The sequence below is a fragment of the Colossoma macropomum genome, unplaced genomic scaffold, assembly GCF_904425465.1.
Source record: "Colossoma macropomum unplaced genomic scaffold, Colossoma_macropomum, whole genome shotgun sequence".
Lineage (NCBI taxonomy): Eukaryota > Metazoa > Chordata > Actinopteri > Characiformes > Serrasalmidae > Colossoma > Colossoma macropomum.
In genome coordinates this window covers 8060678-8081796 of record NW_023494791.1, presented here as the reverse complement: position 1 = coordinate 8081796, position 21119 = coordinate 8060678, and the positions used below count along the sequence as shown (strand labels likewise).

At 39.5% G+C, this 21119-nt stretch overlaps 2 protein-coding genes across 2 annotated transcripts; one reads left to right on the top strand and one right to left on the bottom strand.

Moving 5' to 3' along the window:
• The first annotated feature begins 3054 nt into the window (after positions 1 to 3054).
• On the top strand, positions 3055 to 10007 carry si:zfos-1056e6.1 (uncharacterized protein LOC107988029 homolog). Its single transcript, XM_036573753.1, has 9 exons — positions 3055 to 3198; positions 4480 to 4547; positions 6780 to 6827; positions 6952 to 7016; positions 7200 to 7237; positions 7839 to 7918; positions 8607 to 8669; positions 8782 to 8832; positions 9574 to 10007. The coding sequence occupies exons 1-9, from the start codon at positions 3135 to 3137 to the stop codon at positions 9625 to 9627; spliced, it is 531 nt and encodes a 176-aa protein (XP_036429646.1). The 5' UTR covers positions 3055 to 3134; the 3' UTR covers positions 9628 to 10007.
• Positions 10008 to 10118: 111 nt separating this feature from the next.
• Positions 10119 to 20799, bottom strand: ppm1g (protein phosphatase, Mg2+/Mn2+ dependent, 1G). Its single transcript, XM_036573752.1, has 10 exons — positions 20234 to 20799; positions 19672 to 19741; positions 19020 to 19105; positions 18372 to 18501; positions 17619 to 18091; positions 17068 to 17196; positions 13182 to 13416; positions 12907 to 13036; positions 11766 to 11862; positions 10119 to 11286 (listed from the first exon to the last, which is right to left on the bottom strand). The coding sequence occupies exons 1-10, from the start codon at positions 20342 to 20344 to the stop codon at positions 11098 to 11100; spliced, it is 1650 nt and encodes a 549-aa protein (XP_036429645.1). The 5' UTR covers positions 20345 to 20799; the 3' UTR covers positions 10119 to 11097.
• Between the last annotated feature and the right edge of the window lie 320 nt (positions 20800 to 21119).

Genomic DNA, 21119 nt, shown 5'->3' with positions numbered 1-21119 from the left:
TTGTAAAAACTTTCTGTGCAGGTGCTTTTAGAGGCATCTGGTTCCTATCACCACTACTGTGAACAGTTCTGACTCAAGAATGGAGCATTTCACACCAAACCATTTTTTTTTGTATTTTAGGGACCTTATTGGCTACCTTGACCATTTTTTGCTCAGCACCTGAATCATAAAATAGAATGATTATAGAATGAGTGATTTTGAGATCACTGTACGCTGCTGAAATAAAAAACAGACCAGCATTAGTTCTGTGCTGGTCTAAGCTGGTTTATGCTGGTCTAGTGCTGGTCTGATGCTGTTGCATCCAAAACATGAAATATGCTGTTTTTGCTGGGAACCAGAAATGCTGGTCTATGCTGTTTTTTCTAGCAGGGCAATCTCCCACAGTGCACTTGTAATTTCTAGTGAAGACTGTACATCCCTACATGAGCTGATACCAACATGTTTTGTGAAACTCTTGTTAAGATGAATGTTACGTTAAAAGTGGCCACTGAGTCACTGAAAACAAACATTTCAGACTCTCTTTACTTTCTGGAGAAACACTACAGAAAAACGGCCACTGTGTACAGTTAAAAACAAAGACCCTGATGCCCTCATCATATGGCAAAAACACTGACTGGTAACTGCAGGTTACTGCAGTCATGGACCTAGAATTAAGTGTGTTTATGGTTTCTTTGTCCCCTGCACTTTTCAAAATGTTGTGTTCATGTTGAAGGCTTTGAATAAGAAGCCAAATTCAGCCTTGCTCAAGTTGATACAGGTTGATGATCAATAAGTGTCCAAATTCATTGACTGATTCATGCAGTTTTACTGCAATTTAGTAAACTAGTGCAATAGTAATGAGGGAGGAAGGATCCATTTCTATCACAGCCTATATCAATAATCAAAATGATTAATTGACAGTAACAACAGTTTTTACCACTGTTGTTCTGTAACAGACTACAAAGGCAGTTGTACGGATGACATCACTATCACACATCCCACAAAGTGGCGCTGGCACCATGTCACGAGTTTTGTAATTCAAGAAAAAGATTCTGCTATTATATTGTGTTCGCAGTGACTGTGTTTTCATACCCTAAAGCACATAAACATGCACACCAATACAAAAACCTGCACTTTGAACTTTGGGACAGACAGTTTATATTGCTGCTAAAAATGCTTTAACCACAACCTTCATCTTGATGTAATGTGCGCAATACATGAAGGAAGAGCAAATACAATTTACAGTCATATGCGAAAGTTAGGGTGCTCTGGTCAAATGACATGTTTTGTTAATTTTCTAAGTGAAAATAAGATAACATATGTATTATTTCTTTCTAATAAATAAATAGAAACTGTGCAGTAAAAACTGCAGGAAAATGCCATGTTTATGTTTTTTTTCCCTTTAGAGGATGTGGGATATGTTAAAAAATCATTATTATAATGTGATAACTTACTATTATTATCAATAAAATATATAATTTTACTGGGAGTGTTTCAACTTTTGCATACGACTGTACTTGTAGTGAAGTAAGATAATCCTTTAATGATCATTCATGGTTATTATGTTATTTACTATATTCTATAATCCATAAAAATGTAAACTGTCATTATACTAACCCTGATAGTTGAAACACACTACCCTGGCTCTTAGTTCAAAATATAATTTTGTGTCTCTGTAAGGTCAAGTCAAGTAAAGATTTTTTTATATAGTACTTTTTACAGTAGGTATTGTCACAAAGCAGATTTACAGAACATCCGAGTCTAAGCCCCAAGTAAGTATCTTCAAGGAAGACAGTGGTAAGAAAAAGTTCTGAAGAGCAAGAGGAAGAAACCTAGAGAAGAAACAAGTCTCAAAAGAGGAATATACAATGATGACTACTGTTAGAGGTCTATCAGAGTAGATCCATGAAGACCACTGTGACTACTGCTAGAAGCCTGTCATGATCATATGATGATAAGAACTGGTTTCAGCTGACTTATCTGTCTCATGACCCTCTTGAGAAGCCATTAGAGACAATCTCGAACATTTTGAGTTGAAACTATTTGAGTCCTTGAACCAGACTGAGAATAACTGTTGGAAGCATCACTGGAATGAGGGACCCAGATGGACTTCATGTTTGTTGATTAATGTAAAACACTGACACTGTGCTTAACGAGAGTCCTAGTTACTGTTTCTAACTTACTCTGTAACAGTGAATCAGAAACAGGAAGCTGATTTACATATGATTTGTCTAACCGCTTTGTTCAGCTCAAACTCGATATCTCTGTCTCTCTGTCTGTCTGTCATCTTTCCTTGTGTGTATTTAGCTCTTTTTAAATTTATATTTTACTTTACTTTTTATTTCTTTATTAATGATTAAGCTTTTCACCATATTGAAGCATGTTTACGCACTTTATGCTGTTTTTCTACTTTATTTCTACCATCCAACCAAAATATATGTTGAAGTTTAATTTCCACCTTTTCTTCCCGTTTCATTTTCTGATCTTTTGTTCCATTTTACTTTTAGGCAATACATCATTATTGAATATTAACTGTAGAAAAAAATCGGTTTACATGCACAAACATAAATGCAGCAGTTTGGTTGTAAAACATACAGTGTCAAATAAAAGGGAGATGATTATTGTTTTTAATAATCATAATAACTGCTGATTGATCGTTTTTTTGTTATTTGTTAAGTTCCCAGAAAATTAGAAATTAGAAAATCGGCCACTCCATATGACCAGGGGAGGAAAATACTTGAGCGTTGTGCCTTGGTAGATTTGTACTTTACTGGTATCTTATTAAAACTGAATGTTTACATTACATTTACTCAATTACATGTCTAATAGAACAAAAAATGTAAGTTTTACATCTTAAATTTTAGTTTAGACATCCAAATGAACTTGTCACAAATCTCAAAGGGCGGGAGATTTTTCTCTTTTCGTCTTGCCATTCTAAAATTTTAATACAGTACCGATACTTTTACACACATCTAGTTTTTCTGAACTTTTAGTTTGCTTTGTTGTCCTCGACACTGGCTTTTATTTTGGAATTAACTGACCACACGGAGCGTCTGTCTCTGAAGTCTTCTTATAGTTGCTGAATTCACTCTGCTGTTTCTCTCGAGCTGCAGTTGAGAATATAAACCTCCGGAGAGCCCCAGCTAAACTTCTTAATGGCTAAAGTGGAAAACAAACACGCGGCGGTCTGGGTGGCGCTGAAGAGGCTCGACCTTAATGGTTAGTTTGCTGCCTAAACGTTTTAAACTCTTTCATCGCTTAACTGCGTTTATTTTCGGAGAACAGAGACGCTTGAGCCCGAACGTCCTGGTTGCCATAGCAACCATCGGTAGCAACCAGCCGTCGGTCCGAAATCTCAGTTTCTGTTTCTTAAACATGTTTATTTCCATCTTAAACTCGCCCGACAACTGTAAGAAACGTTTCACAAGAACTTAATGTGTCTTTTTGGTGGATAACAGTGGCTGAATGACAGCTTAGTGAGCAGAGATAGATGTCAACAGGTGTGTCTGACAAAGCAGGCCAGCACAGCAAAGGCAAGTGAAGGCAATCAGTCTATTTAGAACAACAGAAGAACCGTTTTCAAAAAGGTTCTATATAGAACCAAACACATTTACCATAAATCTGAAAAACCATTTCACCATGCACTGTTAGAAATAAAGGTGCTGTGCAGGTACATTTTTCGTGCATGAAGGTACAAACAGTGTAAATGTGCCCTCAAAGGTACAGCAGTGGTTTTAAGGTCCAACTGTGAACCTTAAATAAGTTTTTTCCAGGTGAAAAGTACATATTTGAAAACCTGAAGTTTTAAAACAGAACGATAAAATAAAAAGCCTTGAGACAAGACGGTGTGTGGAGTCAGTACAACTTAGAAAATATCATTTCAATGGATTATGGTACAATTAACCGCGACCCAGAAGGATAAGCGGTTTAGATGATGTATGTATGTATAGTACAATTATGTTCCCTGACTTCAGGTACTGAGATGTAACCTTAAGGGTACCACCCCAGTGACAAGAGGGGTCTGCCCCAGTGACAGATTACTACCTTTATTGAGTGTGCAAAGAACCATTCAAGCATGAAATGGTTTAGCATAGAACTTACGGTTCTAAACTGCTTAAATCACTCGATCAAAATGTGGCATTAAAATGTGTAGGTAGGCATTAAAATGTGTAGGTAGAGAACAGTGATAGCCTAAATCACCCTGTCAGGGTTAAATAGCATTATTAAGCTTAGTCTGTATTGAATTAACATAAAAAAACAAAAGTTACTGCGCTAAACTAATGATTTGCACATGCTTGATAGGACCTTTAGATGGGCAGGAAAAATTGTTGAAGGATCTGCCGTTTAAAAAGCACATTTACACCTGTATCTGTTCTTGTAATGTTATTTAACTAAAGTTCATTTTCATTTTGATCAAACTTGAATGAAGCAGTACAATAAAGCAGCTGGCTGGGCCGTTATAGCTGTCCAGTACTGAGAGATGACTGGTTTGTTTTGTAGATGACAGAGTTACAGCACTAAGAGAGGTCCACATTCCACGAGGGACAAAAATGACCACAGTAAGACAGGTGGGTCATCATCATCATCATCATCGTCATCTCATCATACAGTGGTGTAAGTACTTGGAGGGAGAGGGGTTGGGGCACAGGGGACCCATGATGACCAGGCCCACAAAAATTTTAAATGGGGTACTGACACAATTGTACACCCACAACTCAGATCTAATTTCTTCCACCGATTTTTCAAAGTTTCTGTATAATTCAGTTGGTAAGGTGTAAACAAAGTCATTCAGAGTAGAAACCAGACATCCGAAGCATTTGATGCTTCTGAAAGCTCCCTTACAGAAAGATGTTACATAAAATGGTTATGAATATGCTGACTGATGTCTGAGACATTGTTTTATGATAGTTTTGAGGAGGTTTTTCCCAAAAAGAGAAATAAAATGTGTTGTTTACCACTATTTTACTAATATCAACATTACATATAAAAACTCCGGGGGCACGTGTTGGTTCACTGGTCCTTTAGGATAGTAAATAAAATGGATATATTTGCATTGTAGACAACACAACCCCTGATGCTTTCACCATCACTACAAAGAAATCTGAGTTGGAACATTTCTCCACAATGAGCTATTTCACATCTAACCACTACTAACAACAACTGAATTACGCAGCAGTTTTGAAAAATCTATTCAATTCCCCTTTAATAACATACACTCTATGGCCAGAAGTATGTAGACACCTGATTATCCCTCCTATATAAGCTTGTTGGACATCTTATTCCATAACCATGGGCATTAATATGCAGTTAGCCCTTCCCTTAGTCGACTATAACAGCCCCCACTCTTCTGGGAAGGCTTTTCACAAGATTTTGGAGTGTATCTGTGGGGATTTGTGCCCATTCTCTCAAAAGATTATTTGTGAAGTCAGGCACTGATGTGGGAGGAGAAGGCCTGGCTCACAGCTGACATTTCATCCCAAATGTGTTCATTGGGGTTGAGGTCAGGACTCTGTGTAGGCCACTGGAGTTCCTCCACACCAAACTCCTCAAACCATGTCTGTGGAGCTCGTTTTGTGCACAGGAGCACAGAAATGCTGGAACAGGAAAGGGCCTTTGCCAAACGGTTGCCACAAAGTTGGAAGCATATAATTGTCTAAAATATCTTTGTTTGCTGTAGCATTAACAGCCCCAGCCCATTATCCCACCTCCACCAAACTTTACTGTCAGCACTATGCAGTAGGTAGCATTCTCTTGGCATCTGCCAGACCAAGATTCATCCATCAGACTGCTATATAATGTGATTATTACACAAGAGAACATGTTTCCACTGCTCCCGAGTCCAGTGGTGGTATGCTTTACATCACTCCAGCCGACGCTTGGCATTGAACATAGCGATCTTAGGCTTGTGTGCAGCTGCTTGGCCATGGAAACTCATTTCATGAAACTCTTGATGCACCGTCCTTGTGCTGATGTTGCCTCCAGAGGCAGTTTGGAATCTGTAGTGAGTGACAAAATAGAGGATAGGCAATATTTATGTGCTATGTGAGTTTGCAGGTGTCAATTGTTCCTCCTAGATGCTTCCATTTCGTAATAAAAGTGCTTTCAGTTGACCAGGGCAGAAGTTTCACAAACTGACTTGTGGCAAAGGCGGCATCCTATGTTTAAAGTTACTGAGCTCTTCAGTATGAACAGTTCTCCTGCCAGCGTTTGAGATTGCATGGCTATGTGCTTGACTTTATACACCTGCTAATAGTGGGTCTGAAATACATGGACTCAATAATCAGGAGGGGTGTCCACATACCTTTGGCCATCTAGTGTACCCCACTAGTTTCCATCATACTACATCTATCCATGTTGACATCTATTTATCTCCCTTTGATTCATAATGCAGCTCATCCATGGCAGCCATTTTACCATCCCACACAACCTGCAACATATATTTATTATTTATAATTCTAAAATAGCTGGTCTGAAATAGTTAGTCTTAGATGCTAGTAGGTGAAGTGTTATGCCTTGAGAGCATCAACTTGTTTGAGACATAACAATTGCAAGTAATCGAGCCAATTACAATGTGATTTTTTTAATTGGGGGCTTTTTTTGTGTACTAGGGGATCCTTGTCACACCACTGTCATCATCCTCTTTACCATCATTGTCATGATCATCATGATCATGTTGTTGTTGTTGTCCTTATTCTCCTGTCTGTACTTGTTTCCACACATTTTCACATCCTGTTCTTCTCCTTTGTATTTTGACTGTCCAAGAGATGGAGACAGTTAAATATTTCTCAATTTCTTCACAGATCTTAGCCCATTCTTTCAGACTGGACGTTGCTGAGGTGACATTCAAGGTATTTTGAGAAACATGACTGACTACTGCTTAATATGAACTAATTCACGTTTTTTTTTTAAATGATTTCTGTAAAAGTATATCTGGATCACATTTTGCTGAATGATAGAAATGTCTCATCCCAGATACGAAACAGCCGAGGCTTTTTAATCCCTTTGAACAGTTGCATACCAGCGAACAGCAAGCAAATGTAAGTCCATTTGTATTTGGGAATATAACCTAATTAAAAAGAACTCTATCGTCTTTACTTTTACCGTGCCTCATTTATCTACATGATTAGGATATTAGATTTTTGTAATGTTACTTTCTGTGTTGCATTACGTATAACATTATCTTTTTCATTCATTAAGATTTTGTATCTGTTACTATTCAGGCCTTATGTCTTGGAGGTGGCAAAATACTTTCAGCATGGTATGATTACGATTGTATAGTGGTTTTACGGTAAAGCTATTTTGATTTAAAGGGCCCATCTCCTGGAGAACCTCATTTTCCTTGCTGTTTTGAAATAAAGGAGTTTGAGGTCTCCCTTCTCAGTCCATACATACATACATACATACATCTTCTAAACCGCTTATCCTTCTGGGTCACGGTGGGGTGCTGGAGCCTATCCCAGCTGTCATTGGGCGGAAGGCAGGATTCAGTCCATACAATCCATATATAAATACCAAGCTTGAAAAACAGCCCATTTTGAATTCATTGTTTCTGTGATGTCACAAAAAACAGTGCATTTACATATATGTGCCTATTCAGCCTACAGCAGTTTAGCCCCACCCACTCACACCGAAGTTACAAGGAGTGTTTCAGCCTGGACTGCTTTTTAAATGAGGCAATACAAGAATCATTTATATATAGCAATTTTAAAGTTCACACAATGTAAAGAGCAGAAGTTTTTTTTAACAGCAATGATATGGGCCCTTTAATCCTTAAAGGTGTTTTCTAATAACCTAATGATTTTACAGTTTTACAGTTCTGCATTCAAACTGTCTCTGACTCATGATGTTTCTGTTTAAAGTTAATGCCAGGCCCAGAAGTATCGCCATGACAGTCATTCATAGAAGCTTGAAGTCAAGACTGCAGGGTATTGTGAGAAGGGTAAGAAAACAGGCTGAAATCTCATATGTTTTTACTGAATTCTAAAGAAAGAAAATCACAGTTTTCATTTTCATTTAAACACTGCATGCATAGCTGTTTGTAGGTCAAGGTACTGATTTAGTCTGGTCATTTTTTTTTAAACGTCTGCATGATTAAACGGTTAAGATGGAAACAGAGTCATTCAGAGTGGTTTGGTGTGAAAAGCTCCATTCTAGAGAGACTTGTAGAGACAGATCTGATCACAACAGTGGTGATAGGAACTAGATGTCTGAAGAGTTTAATGCTTCTTAAAGCTCCCTCACAATTATTACATGAAATATATTAATGAGCTGAGACACTGTCTTATGATAGGTCTGAGATAAGATTTTGGCCTTTTAAAAATATCTTTTAATATCCATTCCTGGTGGAGAGGTACATGCAGCGTGCTGTAAGGCAAAATATTCCCCAAAGAAAGCATGTTTTTTCAAAATTAGCAATATTTTACTATGATCAACATTACATAAAGAATTCAAAGGATATGTGTAGGTTCACTGGTTGTTTTGGATAGTAAAATGGCTGTATGTGTTCTGTAGACATCATGAACCCTGGACCACTCTATGTGACTTCGTTTACATCTCAATCATTAAATTATGCCACAATTTTGAAAGTTTAGTGGAATTCCCCTTTAATATGGTTACTGTCATTTTAGATTGAAAGGCTGGAGGAGCTCCTTCCTCAAATCAAGCAAAAACAACATGACAAGATGATAAAGGTGAAACAGTCATAACAGACATTCAAATAGTCTCTTCTTACAGTCCTAATGAACACTCAGAAGCAAAAAAGCTACTTTTCTATTAATTCCAGTCTAATTCGTGTTTTTGCAGGACATTGACTTGTTGAACCAGAAGCTAATATTTCTTCACAAAAGAATGCAGGTGAGTGTTTTTACACTTTACAAGCATCACAAAGCTATTGATACACAGTATGTCCAAAAGAATACAGACAGCCTTCCTAATTGGGGAATTTAGTTACTGTAAGGTGCACACAATGCTAACACAGCATTATGGAGCTTATAATCTCCATAAAACAGCACTGACCAATAGAATGGGATGCTCTGGAGCACCTACACGAGCCTTAAGTCTCCATGCCCAATGCCAAGCATCAGCTAGAGGGGCGTAAAGACCGCCAGCATTGAGCTGTAGAGCAGTGGAGCTGCATTCTCTGCAGTGATGGAGCTCCATCCAGTACCTTTGGGATGAGTTAGAGTGGCGTTTGTGATCCAGAAGTAATCGTCCAACATCAGTACCTGACCTCACTAATGGTTTTGTGGCTGCAATCAGATCCTCACAGCAACGTTTCTACATGTAGTGCAGATCCTTCCTAGAGGGGTAGAGGCTGAAACTGCAGCAAAGGTGAACAGACTCTGTATTAATATCCTTGATTTCAGAAGACACACTGAATAAGCAGGTGTCTACACCCACTTTTGGATAAACAATTTAACTAAGTGTTTATTTGAGTTCACACGCTGGAGTCACCGTTTACTAGCAATAACTGGCAATGACAAAAAATAGAGATGTCTTTGCAGTTCAGGTTTTGGTAATTCAAAACATATTTCTAACATAGTGTAGTGAGATGGAATTACAGTGTTTTAAATGTGTATTTTCCTGTTTTAACAGATGGCAGAGTCGTGCTGCTGGGAGGGAATGTTTAGGCGAGCACCACTCTGGTGAACTTTAGCGTGAACTACAGGGAATTTAGGCCTTTTTCACTAAAGTGAAAACCCTTCACTATGTATCAGTCATGTATTTGAAGTGTTGAATTATGTCCTTTTTTTATAAACATTTTATAATAAGTGATGTAGTAATATTCTTGCTGTCATTACAAGCCTTCCTGTCTCCAAAATGGTAATTTAACTCAACTTTTAATGGAAGATAATGTAAGATTTTGTAAGACGTTTTTATTGATCCGTTCAATATGATATGTTCCCAAAATGTAATGGTCCGCTGATAGTGTTAGGATTTTTTTTTTAATGACAGGGATACTGTGGTGGTCTCGTGTATGTTTGTCAAAAAAGTAGAATGGAATTTCAATAAAATCTGTATTTTGAGTATTCATTTTCAATATATACAGCCTTAATATTCTCTAAAAAACATGGAATTCATTTATGTAGACAAGTACACCTGCCGTGTCTTTGATGCAACAAAGAAAAGCATGAGACAAGTATGTCTCCACTTGTTTATTGTTTCAGGAAAAGGTGTCATTCTGAGCAATGTTCACTGTTTTCTTGGAGATCTCACAAAGATGCTTTAAAAGTACCAAAATATATTTTCCAAAATACCTTGTATAGAAACCTTATTGAGCTACGTGAGAGTTGAGGCTGAAAACGTAAAACAGATGAGTGGCAATCCCTTTGTGCCAGGGGTCCCATCTCATAGCTGCACTGCCTAAATGATTATTTGCAGATAATCTCAACTTTAAATCATTTTTCCTCCATTTCATGTAGCCAGCATGTAACCATTTACTCTGCAACTGCCACATCACTTACTGAGAATTGTGCTTGCAGAGCTTAACTTGTCAATGTTTTCTTAAACAAAACCAAAGCAAAAGGAATGTCATTGTAATTTGTTTCAAACCAGATTGCATTTTTTAAGATTCAAGCTAAATGGCTTCATATGAACAAATATGGTCTTTACCTTAAAATTAATACAAGATAGCATTCATCGCATAATTTACAAAAAAATGTATTTGAATACAATTACATATGGGTGTCAAGAGGAAGTCACGAATACTCACAATAAATGGAACAGAAAAGAAATATGTTGCTGGAAACACTATGTACTATATACAAGGGTATGTGAACAGACAGAGTACATAAGGATTCACAGACTTTCGTGTAATGCTGTACCTCTGCTGAGATACAGCTGCACTCATCCAAGTGGACACATTGACATGGGCCTGCTAAACGAATTATTACAAAAACAAAACAAAACAAAAAAAAACAAACAAGAAAAGATGGCTGGTTTACAGTTCGATTTCCTTGCACCTTCAAATTGTTTAAAACTAAAACATTCTTTCTTGGGGAATCAATCCATAAAAAAAAACAAATTCCAGTGAGGGTTGTGTACAGAGAAGTAGATAGCGTCCAATTTCGTCTTCATCAAAAGAGCGTTAAAAGAACCTCAGGTTCTAGGACAGTGGCTCTATTCAGTTTTGGATTTTTTGCCGTCACTGCAGTTCTCCTCGGACACCTGCTCATCCAGCTTCCGCTTCTTGGTGTTCTCAGCCACATTGCTGCCAGCATGTGGGGAGAAGGTGACGATCATGCAGGTCATGTTGTCGCAGCCTGTACCGTCCCCAGATGTGTCTGGTGCTAAGCAGTGGTCAAGCAACTAGAAAAAAAGAACAGATTCAGAGTCATTTCTAAATAATTCTGCTTTCTGTGTTTCTCATTACACGCACTTCCCATCAAGCATAGCTTTGTAAAGCAAACATTACTTTAAGCAGTGCAATAGCTTATTCAGTAATACGAAGTATAGAACTCATACAGGCAATTAGGATTAAAACAAACTTAAAGGAAACTATGCTGTGGCCTGCTGAAGAAAAAGCCAGTACAACAATGTCATACTGACAAAATGAACCAATCTACTGTGTGTCCAGGTCAGTGTCAGAATGGAATAAGTTTTGGTTTATCTTTGCTTTCTCTAATTTAACCCTAAAGGGAAAAAAGCTCCTTTCCAAAAACCCTTTAGCGGTTTGGGAAATCATCGATCAGCTGACATAACTAACGCATGCTAATTACTAAAGACAATGACCCCAATCATTTTTAATAGGGAAACATTTGTCTAAGGTGCACTGATTTAGTGCTTACCTCTTCAATAATGGCAGACAGTGGTTTGGCTTCACTACCTTCAGGTTTCAATCTCTCACTTACAAAGTCCACAACCTCCTGACTGCTCATTACGTTCCTGTAAGATAACAGTTACGTTAGTGACAAGTGAAGACATCACATGTACATACATAACATACATAGCACTGTTGTTGGAAGAAAACCTCGTATCTCCAAAATGGTAACTTTACAGGAGAAGCAAAAAACCTACTTTACTTGTAATGTAAGTCAATGAAACCAGACTTTTTTCCCCCCCAAGTCATTTTGGGCCTTTCTTCATGAAATGCACACACAATGTAAAAAGCAACATGCATTTTCAAATGATGTCAAACTGAAAAACTACCAAAAAAAATGAAGATATGAGGTTTTCTTTCGACAGCAACGATGTGTGTGTACATACACAAAGATGTTTAGTAGAAGAATTAGAAGTTCTATACTCTTTGTGCTCTCCACTCAAAATGATGTGGTAAGAGTTTGGAGAAGGCTCGTTCCTGTTTCAGCATGACAAGGCCATAAAGAAAGGGTTTCACAATTTGTTGAACTTTACTGGTGTCCACAGTATTGTTCAAAAGTGCGGAATCAGATTTCAAACATTTTCTACAATACAAAACCAATTTGGATTTAGACAAATATATAAAATGAATTCACCATACTAGATCTGTCCAACTTCAGAACAACATAAAAAAAAGATGAACAGATGATTCTGAAATGACTGAAGCCTGTATAAACAATGTTAGAATTAACATCCAGAATGCCTCATATTTGAAATAGTAAGTTTTAAAGTAGAAGATTGACAAAACTATTACAAATAGGAAATTATAGTATATACACGAAGTCAAAATCCTTAAACTTTAGGTGTCTACAAGATTTAAACCTATATCGTTTGAGTTATTACTGTATGATAAAAAACATACCGTTAATACAACACAGTATTCTAAACTGTTGAACAGTAGTCTACATTGATAGACTGTTGTAGCTGAAGTTTGCACAGACATTCAACACTCAGCATAAACCAGATTCTAATACGTTTCAAATGACGATGAAAACATGAGAGCACTGCAGTAATTATGTGATTCTACAGACAAGAGCAGCAGACTTTTGAGAGAAGTCTTAAAAGTCTCACCAGATGCCATCACAGGCAACAACCATGAATTCATGCTCTTCATTAAGTGTCAGCACTTTGACATCCGGAAAAGCAGAGATCATCTGTTCTTCAGGTGGAAGGGCTTTGTTCCTCTTATAAAAGTGGTCCCCTAAAAACAATATTGTGACAATTAATGTAACTGTGTTCTACACATAAAAGAGAACAAAGTACTTCAACCATTAAAGGTTTTAGTACATAATAATAATAATAAAAAAGGTTTAAAATGACAGTGAAGTAGTGATGAATCTACTCACCAATGGCTCTGGAGAGGTTAAGGCCTCCATTGACCCGGCCATCCATGGTCACCTTGCCCCCTGCGTTCTTTATTCTGGCAAGCTCCAGTTCATCTTCTGGTTTGTGGTCGTAGGACATGTCTACTGCTTTTCCTCTCTCTGAGACCACACAGCGGGAGTCTCCAGCATTAGCTACTATCAGCTGCTTCCCGCGGATAAGGGCCACCACAGCTGTAGTTCCACTATCTGAGCCCGGCTGAGAAAAGGGCAAAAACAAAAGAAACTTACAATCACATTCATAAACATAATAATGATATTATTTCATAATAAACATTGTGAAAAGATTTTTTCTGAAGCTGAGTTCTTTACAGACAAATTAATTTCCTCCAAACAAGAAAATGTGTTCAATTATGTTAAAAGGAAAAATTACTCCTTCAGAAAAACACAACACGAGGGCTATCAGCAAGGAAATTACAGCTAAGCACCATATCGGGTTGTTACTTTCTCAGTGATCCACAAACAGAAAACACACGGACTTAGATCAGGTCTATATTTAGGTCTATATTTATTTTTCTTTTTTGGAATTGGCTACTGCTCAAAGGGTTTACCACAAGATGTTTTTGTACGAAAACCTGCTGGTTGCCGCAAATGTTGAACTGACAGATTGATACCACTGTCAATGATTTGTTTATTTATTAATTTTTTTAACTAAACAATTTCCCTTAAACATTTTCCCAGCACACACACACACCTGACTCAACACATTCAGGGTATAATAATTAGTAAATAATTAGCTTAGGGAAGACAACACTGCCTTCTCAGAACAGGGAGACCCTGATTTAACGCATTTTAAATCGGTTCCATCTGCAGCAAACAAAACTGGCCTGCAGCTGAAAGAAAGGGAGATGGCTCTAACTGATAACACACTTCTACAAATGTTAGTTAGTTAAAATGCATGTTAATAACTTTTATACATCTAATTTTTTTTGTAAGTGTGAAATTGGTTAGCTTGTAAGACATTAGTAAACAAACTTGACAGCTCATTAGCCAGAACACCACAATAATAAGTAACAGGTAATTGACATTATCATAGCTGGTAAATGACTGTGTTTACATGCACACAATGACCTGACTAAATCCTTGGCTAGTTTAAGAAACTAGAACAAAATTAAGGTATTTATGAGTAGAATCAATGAGTAGAACAAGTCAATTTACATTACATGCACACCAGCCCAATCAGACCACAATGTGACACTGACATTCCTTTCATTATGCACATTTTTACCCGTACGAGTTTTCCACTGTTTTAAAAATGTTGGCGTACTTTTTCCTTTCATCTAAATTCGTCAAGATGTCGATTTCTGACAACATGAGGGACGTCTCATCCCCTAAAAGTGCACCCCTTAACTTTTTGACAGTCACGTTTGTTTTGGTGTCATAAAGCTGTCAACATGTGTTGTACTGCACAAAGTGTATCAAAATGCCCCAAAACTGTGAGAGACAGTGGATCAATTTTAACTTTAATCTACCTCAAAGAGGAAATACTGATTTTAATGGCACTAAGCTTAGAGTGAACCGTGCTGTTTACCTTAGTTCCCAGCAGACTTAGTTAAACTCATATCAAACTATTCATGTACATGCAACACTATTCAGACCCATAACCTCGATTTAACTTCCAATAGTGAAAAGGATGGACAGAAACAGCTGCAGATTTTTTTCAGATCTGAACCAAGAGTAGTGACTTTCTCTCAAAGATGAAAGCTTTTAAGCTCTGTTAATCTAAAAGGGGCAGTTTTGGTGGACTATCAGGTCTTGCATGGATGTTAGAAGCAATTATCTCTATAACATTCGATATTTGTTGAACTCCTTATGCAAGTCGATTTTCTTATCTAATTTTCTCAGAAACATATCTTAAAAAATAAATAACTTGCACTTAAAATACAAGTCAATAGAACCTATAATGACTTCTTACTGAGTGATATACTGACACACTAACTCCACTATTTTGTAGGAAGGCAATGGTAGTGGGCGATTTTAGCTGAAATTCTTCCTAAGCTTTTCATTTTATCAGACAAGCCAGTTAACAGCGTACACACAGTGGCTGAGCAATACCTCATCTTCCACTATGTAGTTATAGTCTGAGTTAGGCCCAATCCCATTTTTTCTTTTCACCCCTACCCCTTGTTTTCGAGTGTCACCCTAACCCCTTGGAACTGAGTTACAAGGGGTAGTGGTTAAAAACTTGGGATGGGACAACCCTCAAATTAAAAAAAACAAAACAAAACATCGCTTCATTAACAACTTTCTAGCGCTGCTCTGCAGGCGACCCAGCGTGTCTTCAGTGATAGCAGAGAAAGGAGAAGTTCAGCAACCTCGCTGCTGGGCTTTAGTTACATTTAGCGAACACTGATACGAAGCTGAAGTCATCTATTCGCCAGCTTCTTGTTTGAATTTTCCCTGTTCCACCTTAAATGGTGCAGCAGTTACATTCTGGCGCTCCTGGCGACAATACTGCCGGACTATTTAAGGTGGAATGGGAAAGTTAGCTAGCTACTGAGAAATTAGCATGCTATTAGCGATTTTTTTTTGTGCTTGTTACGAAGAAAACGACCATAATACATTGAAGCGACATTAAACTAAGATAATACAATAGTTATCGTATTTTTTTAACTGAGAAAATACTCACATTTATGGGTTTCTTTCGTCGCTAGTGCAGCCATCTTGCCGGTTTTTCTTTTTTTTCATAACACTCCGTTTGGAGTGAGTCTCTGAAAAATCTCCGTTTGGAGGGCCATGTAGCCCTAACATTTCGCCCTACCCCTCTATCTCAACTAAAATTGGGACACCCTTACCCTAGACATGAACGTGCAAAACAGAGGGCTAAGGGCTAAGTGGTAGGGGCAAGGGGTGAAATGGCATTGGGCCTTAATGTCAGTCTGGGTGGTTACTAAGGGAGTGAACATTAGAGAGATATATGAAAGGAACTGCCAGTCTCCTGGGGTAATGATAGCCTTTATCCTTGGTTTAACATTTGGCATAGCAGTCCACTAGCTGGTGCGTCTCTGTCAGTCAGTCGCATCAGACAGGAATGTGGTCTCGTGACCATTTTAAATTCATGAAAATATGCTACCCAAGAAGACTTTTACAGATTTAAGTGTGACATCACTGCATGCACGCCCAGAAAGGATGGACCAAAAAAAAAAAAAACAAAACAAAAACCCAACTGTTTTTTTTCAATGTTTTGTTTGCATTTGTACAATCTCAGTTTTTGGCGCATTTTATATCTTATTTAAAAAAAATAAATGAATAAAAAAAGTAGTAGAAGGCCATACACAGAAAGTATGCTGTCCCTGTAGTAACTGCAACTGGCTACTAGGAGCATTAGGAGCAGAGCATGCTTTCAAGTAATTGTTGTGATAGGCTTAGATTTGATGAAGTGGATCAGCTGTCCCGTTTGCCTCATTACTGTTTGTTCTCTCTGTTCCTCCTGCTCCTTTCCTCTCCTCGACTCCTCCACATCTTCTGCAAAACAAGCTAGGAGCAGAAGGAAGGGAGGGGGAGGACAGAAGCAGTAGCAAAAGTTTCTGGACACAGCTCAGAACTTATAAGCTGGCTAAGTTAGCATGAGTACTCTGAATTGGCCAAAACCTAAGGCTCAGGTATCAGTAAAAGAAAAGGAAAAGTGGTATCATGCATCCCTATTAAGAACAGGCACTGGTACCAAGACTGCCTGGTGACCCTGATCTATCCTATGCTCCGCCCCCCCATTACAGAGCTCCAGGCTCTGATTTCAAGGAACGGGTTGCTGCGTCAAAAAGCTGCTTCCATGTGGATTTCAAAAAGCTACTTTTTCCACACATTGAAACAGAAATTTCAGACGCAAGAGATTTTAGACAGACAATCTCACCTCTTCTTTTCCATCCATCCCTGGCAAGCACATTTCCTCTTCTTCCTCATCTGTGTCTTCTTCCTCCTCCTCCTCCTCTGTATCATCTTCATTTTCACTGCTGTCCTCACCATCCTCCTCACTGCAGTCCTTTTAATCAACGAACACGACAGTATTCGACTCAATATTTTTAAAATATGTATCTGCTGATGCTGACACAAACAAAAGATGCAAAAACTGGGACTAGATCTACCCGGGGTAGCTTTACAGGGAAACAACATCTATTTCTAAACAATTGCAAACACAGAATTAACAAAATGCTAACATTTTAGCACAGTAACCCAGCATCATCTAAACACTCTACTAGTATACAATATATAAATCTAATATCAGTTTGAAATATAGGTTAAAGTGAAACAACTGTCCAATACTGATATGATATTTTAAGCAAATAACCACCAAATACCATCCTGCATCCCCAAACCTTCACAAGGCCCTGAATCTTAAGACATTCCTAGCTAACTGTACTTAAATCAATCTGTACATGCACTCTAATCCTTGCTCTAACCCACCTCCTCATCACTGCCCTCCTCTTCATCCTCGCCATCGTCAGACTCGTCACTGTCCTCGAAAAACTTGGACTTGGCACTTCCTGGGGCAGGTGCTGTAGAAGAAGAACAGGATGGGCCAGCATCTCCTGTTGCTCCAGCTTTTTCTCCCTCAGAGGATGAGGAGCCCCCCACTCCAGAGCTTCCCCCACCTGAGGCTGCTGCTCTCCTGCAGGCCCTCATTTTGGAGCCTCCAGCTGCTTCTCCAGCCTCACTCGCCTTTGCTGTTCCGTTGCTGTCTGTTTCAGAGGCCTCGCATTCCGTCTCGCCATTGATTCCCTTCTCGGTGTGAGGCTTCTCACCATCCTCAGGCTCTTTGGAGGCGTCCTGGCTGGGCTTTTTGGCTGATTTGTTCAGGTTCTGCCCATATCGGACAAGCAGCTCCTCGATTGTCATGGTGGCCTCTTCGTGCAGAAGAGCAGCCTCCTCATTATCCACTGATGGGAGAGACAAAAAGTTGTGGAAAAGTGTACATGTCCCAAGGTCGGGTGAAGGAACACAGCACACACGGATGTTTCGAGCTCCCACATAACATATCCTAGCTTGGATGTTCTTTCACAGGGCCGTTTGAATAATACAGAGTGTAACAGCTAAAACGAGGCACCAATAAGTACATGTGAGCCTGAAAAGTCAGCGTGGAATTTTCCTATTTGTGTAATTTACCTTTCATGTTGCATGTACTGAAGCGAGCATTCATTTTCATAACAATTTACTCACCATCATCTTCATCTGCTACTTTTTCGGATGTTGCCTCCTCTTGGGGACGGCCGGCGATCTGAACAAGCTCCTTGATGACCTCCTCCGTGGTGATTCGGCTATCTATAGCCAAGAAGGCATCTTCCAGAGCCTGGAGACATGCAAACAGCACAGAGGTTAAGAGAACAGAGACATAAATCATTTTCAGCTTTAACAAGACAGGAGCTGATGCTCTCTGAGGACCACAGAGTGGAACCGCTGCTGGATCACACCTGAACAGAGGCACCTGTGGTACATACTGAATTTGCGTGCCACACCAATCCATGTCAACACGTGCTAGCAGATCTGACCATGATGCATCTTTAAACGCTGCAAATGAAATACCAATCAGAGAGAGCGGAAGCCCTTTCATTCAACCGGCAGCAATATCCTAGCAACCACTGTTGCATGCCTAGCAAACAGGGGACACGAGCCAAAGCGGCTGCTTCAGAACCTACAGAACATCTGTGTAAACAAAATTAACAGCTCTGTGACCGTTTCCTATGATTTAACGCTGTAAAGACCATACATTTTGTCCTTGAAAGGGTCAAAAGAGATTCTGTGGCTGGAAGAAACACTGACAGCACAGCTGTAATGGTCCACGCTTGCAAAAAATACTGCTTAGCTTACCTTTTGCAGCTTGCCATCTTTATACGCCTTCTGCTCCTTTATGATGTCGGGTAAATATTTCGAGCAGTACAAAGCAACTTCTTCACCTGGGAGGAAGGAGACATTCGTCAACTGTCAAAGCCTCCAACTTTTAAAGTGCTACTCAAACACAGTATCTTAGGGCTGGGAGTCAAGTCTCTGATTCCAGGCATTTGGGAATCAGAAGCTTTGGACTCGAGATGTTCACATTTGCCCACACTCACGTACACAGAAGGTGGGATATTCTGGCACCAGTAGTGCCATGACTTATTCTGGAGTCTCTTTTTATTATGCCAGATCTCCTTCCTTCTGTCTTGATTTTTGAAATTAAGAGGAAATTGCATAGAATCGACTCTTGAAATCTACTCCATCGTTTCCCCATTGTTGGGAATCCGCATCGACTTGTACAACTTAACCACTTTTATGCAACTCACATCACTTCTACAGGTACAAACCTGCAAAACATTGACATATTTTTGCACTCAGAAAAATCAACAAAATGTGCAATTTTGCCTTTCCATACAGACTGCATTCCAGCAAAGCAGTGGAAGAGACTCCAAAGGGTTTTTTTTTTCCCCTTCTACTACTGAGGTAGAAGTTGCTGACGGCTAGGCACACAGTCACATTTCCTTACCCCCATGGCCATCATATACAGCAAACATCGCAGTCTCCTCATCCAGCTCTGGGATACAGTTGTGGGCATCCTGGAAAAGCAGACGAAATGTCAGAAAGGGCAGAATGGGTGAGGGGTGTGACTTAGCAATGAAAGGCCACAGAACAATGCAGTCAGCCATGTGGTGAGCAGAAAGTTGCCAGCCAAGTTAACTGGCGCGAAACTTGCACAAGGCCATTCAAACACATTCGACCTGCTGCAACGACAGAATGAACCCCTTTTTTCAAAACCCATTAAAAAATTGCATAGCGTGCACATGTAGCTTCTAAGCTAACATAACACGAAGAGCTAGTTAGCTTCAACAACATTCACGAAACTGAAGCCTGCTAACGCTACTTATTCACCAGCTGCTCGTTCGAATTTTCCGTTCCACCTTAAATGGTGCAGCAGTTACATTCTGGCGCCTCAGGCGCCAGAATGTAACTGCTGCACCATTTAAGGTGGAACGGAAAATTCGAAAAAGCTGGCGAACTGGAAGCCAACATATTTACATATATGACGTATATACATATATATTTTTTACCTCCATTGAAATGCGCCAGCCTTGCATAGCAGCACAGCCATAGCTGAGTTTCTTGTTTCCACCGTCGGCTGTTGTTTTCTCCGTGTTGGGCTGAGACAGGTATGCCCCCATGATCCCGCCGAGCTATTGTGTTAGTGCTCGAAGAGAACAACGCGTTGCTACTGCAAACGAGACCGGTTTAAATCCGAAACGAAGACAGAGCTCAGAGCTACGGCGTTTGTTTGAGCCCAGGGGAGCTTTGGAGCATTTCACTGGCCGAGCGAGAACGGAGTTGAAGCGGCCGGAGAGCTAGGTTAGCTAACGCCGTGTGCCCGGTACTTTTAGCCGGCTAGCTGCTGTAATCAGTGCTAGCTAACAGCGCAGGAAGGAGATGCTGCTGCTGGAGTTTCTGCCAGTCAAAGCGGCGAACACGAGCACGGCTCAGCGAGAACTGGGGATGCGCTCTAGATCGCTCGCCAAACACACGCGTACGCACAAACACGGAGAGATGTAACACGTGTGAGGGGCATAATCAGCAGCAGCCCGCCGGACCCATTTCACAGAGCGGAGCTGTAAAGGAAGTGGAACTGAGAGAGAGGCGCGCATGGCCCGTAGCTCACCACGCACTCGCACCCGTGGCGACTGTGGCTGCGTCGCATTTGCGCAAACGAGTTTGGAATCCTGTGGTGTGATGTCGATCAGGGCTCGGGGTGGGCGATACTGCATGAAGACGATATCACGATATTTATCACGGTATTTAGTTTTGATGAGTTGCGTCGGAGAAATCGTACTTAAAGGCACTATAAAAACTATGAGTACTAGAGGTGGGCGAGTTTTTATGATACATTATAAGTCATGATATTTATTTTATCTGACATCTGATAAGTTGGAAAAGACAAAGTAGTAA

Bases quoted from the DNA above. Each gene is read 5' to 3' on its own strand.
- si:zfos-1056e6.1 (XM_036573753.1), top strand. From the start codon at position 3,135: ATGGCTAAAGTGGAAAACAAACACGCGGCGGTCTGGGTGGCGCTGAAG. The intron at 3,199-4,479 runs GTTAGTTTGCTG...TTTGTTTTGTAG, and splicing joins GAAGAGGCTCGACCTTAATG to ATGACAGAGTTACAGCACTA. The intron at 7,017-7,199 runs GTAAGTCCATTT...GTTACTATTCAG, and splicing joins CCAGCGAACAGCAAGCAAAT to GCCTTATGTCTTGGAGGTGG.
- ppm1g (XM_036573752.1), bottom strand. From the start codon at position 20,344: ATGGGGGCATACCTGTCTCAGCCCAACACGGAGAAAACAACAGCCGAC. The intron at 19,742-20,233 runs GTAAAAAATATA...CTGCTTTTCCAG, and splicing joins GCTGGCGCATTTCAATGGAG to GATGCCCACAACTGTATCCC. The intron at 18,502-19,019 runs GTAAGCTAAGCA...GCATGTCTCCAG, and splicing joins AAGATGGCAAGCTGCAAAAG to GCTCTGGAAGATGCCTTCTT.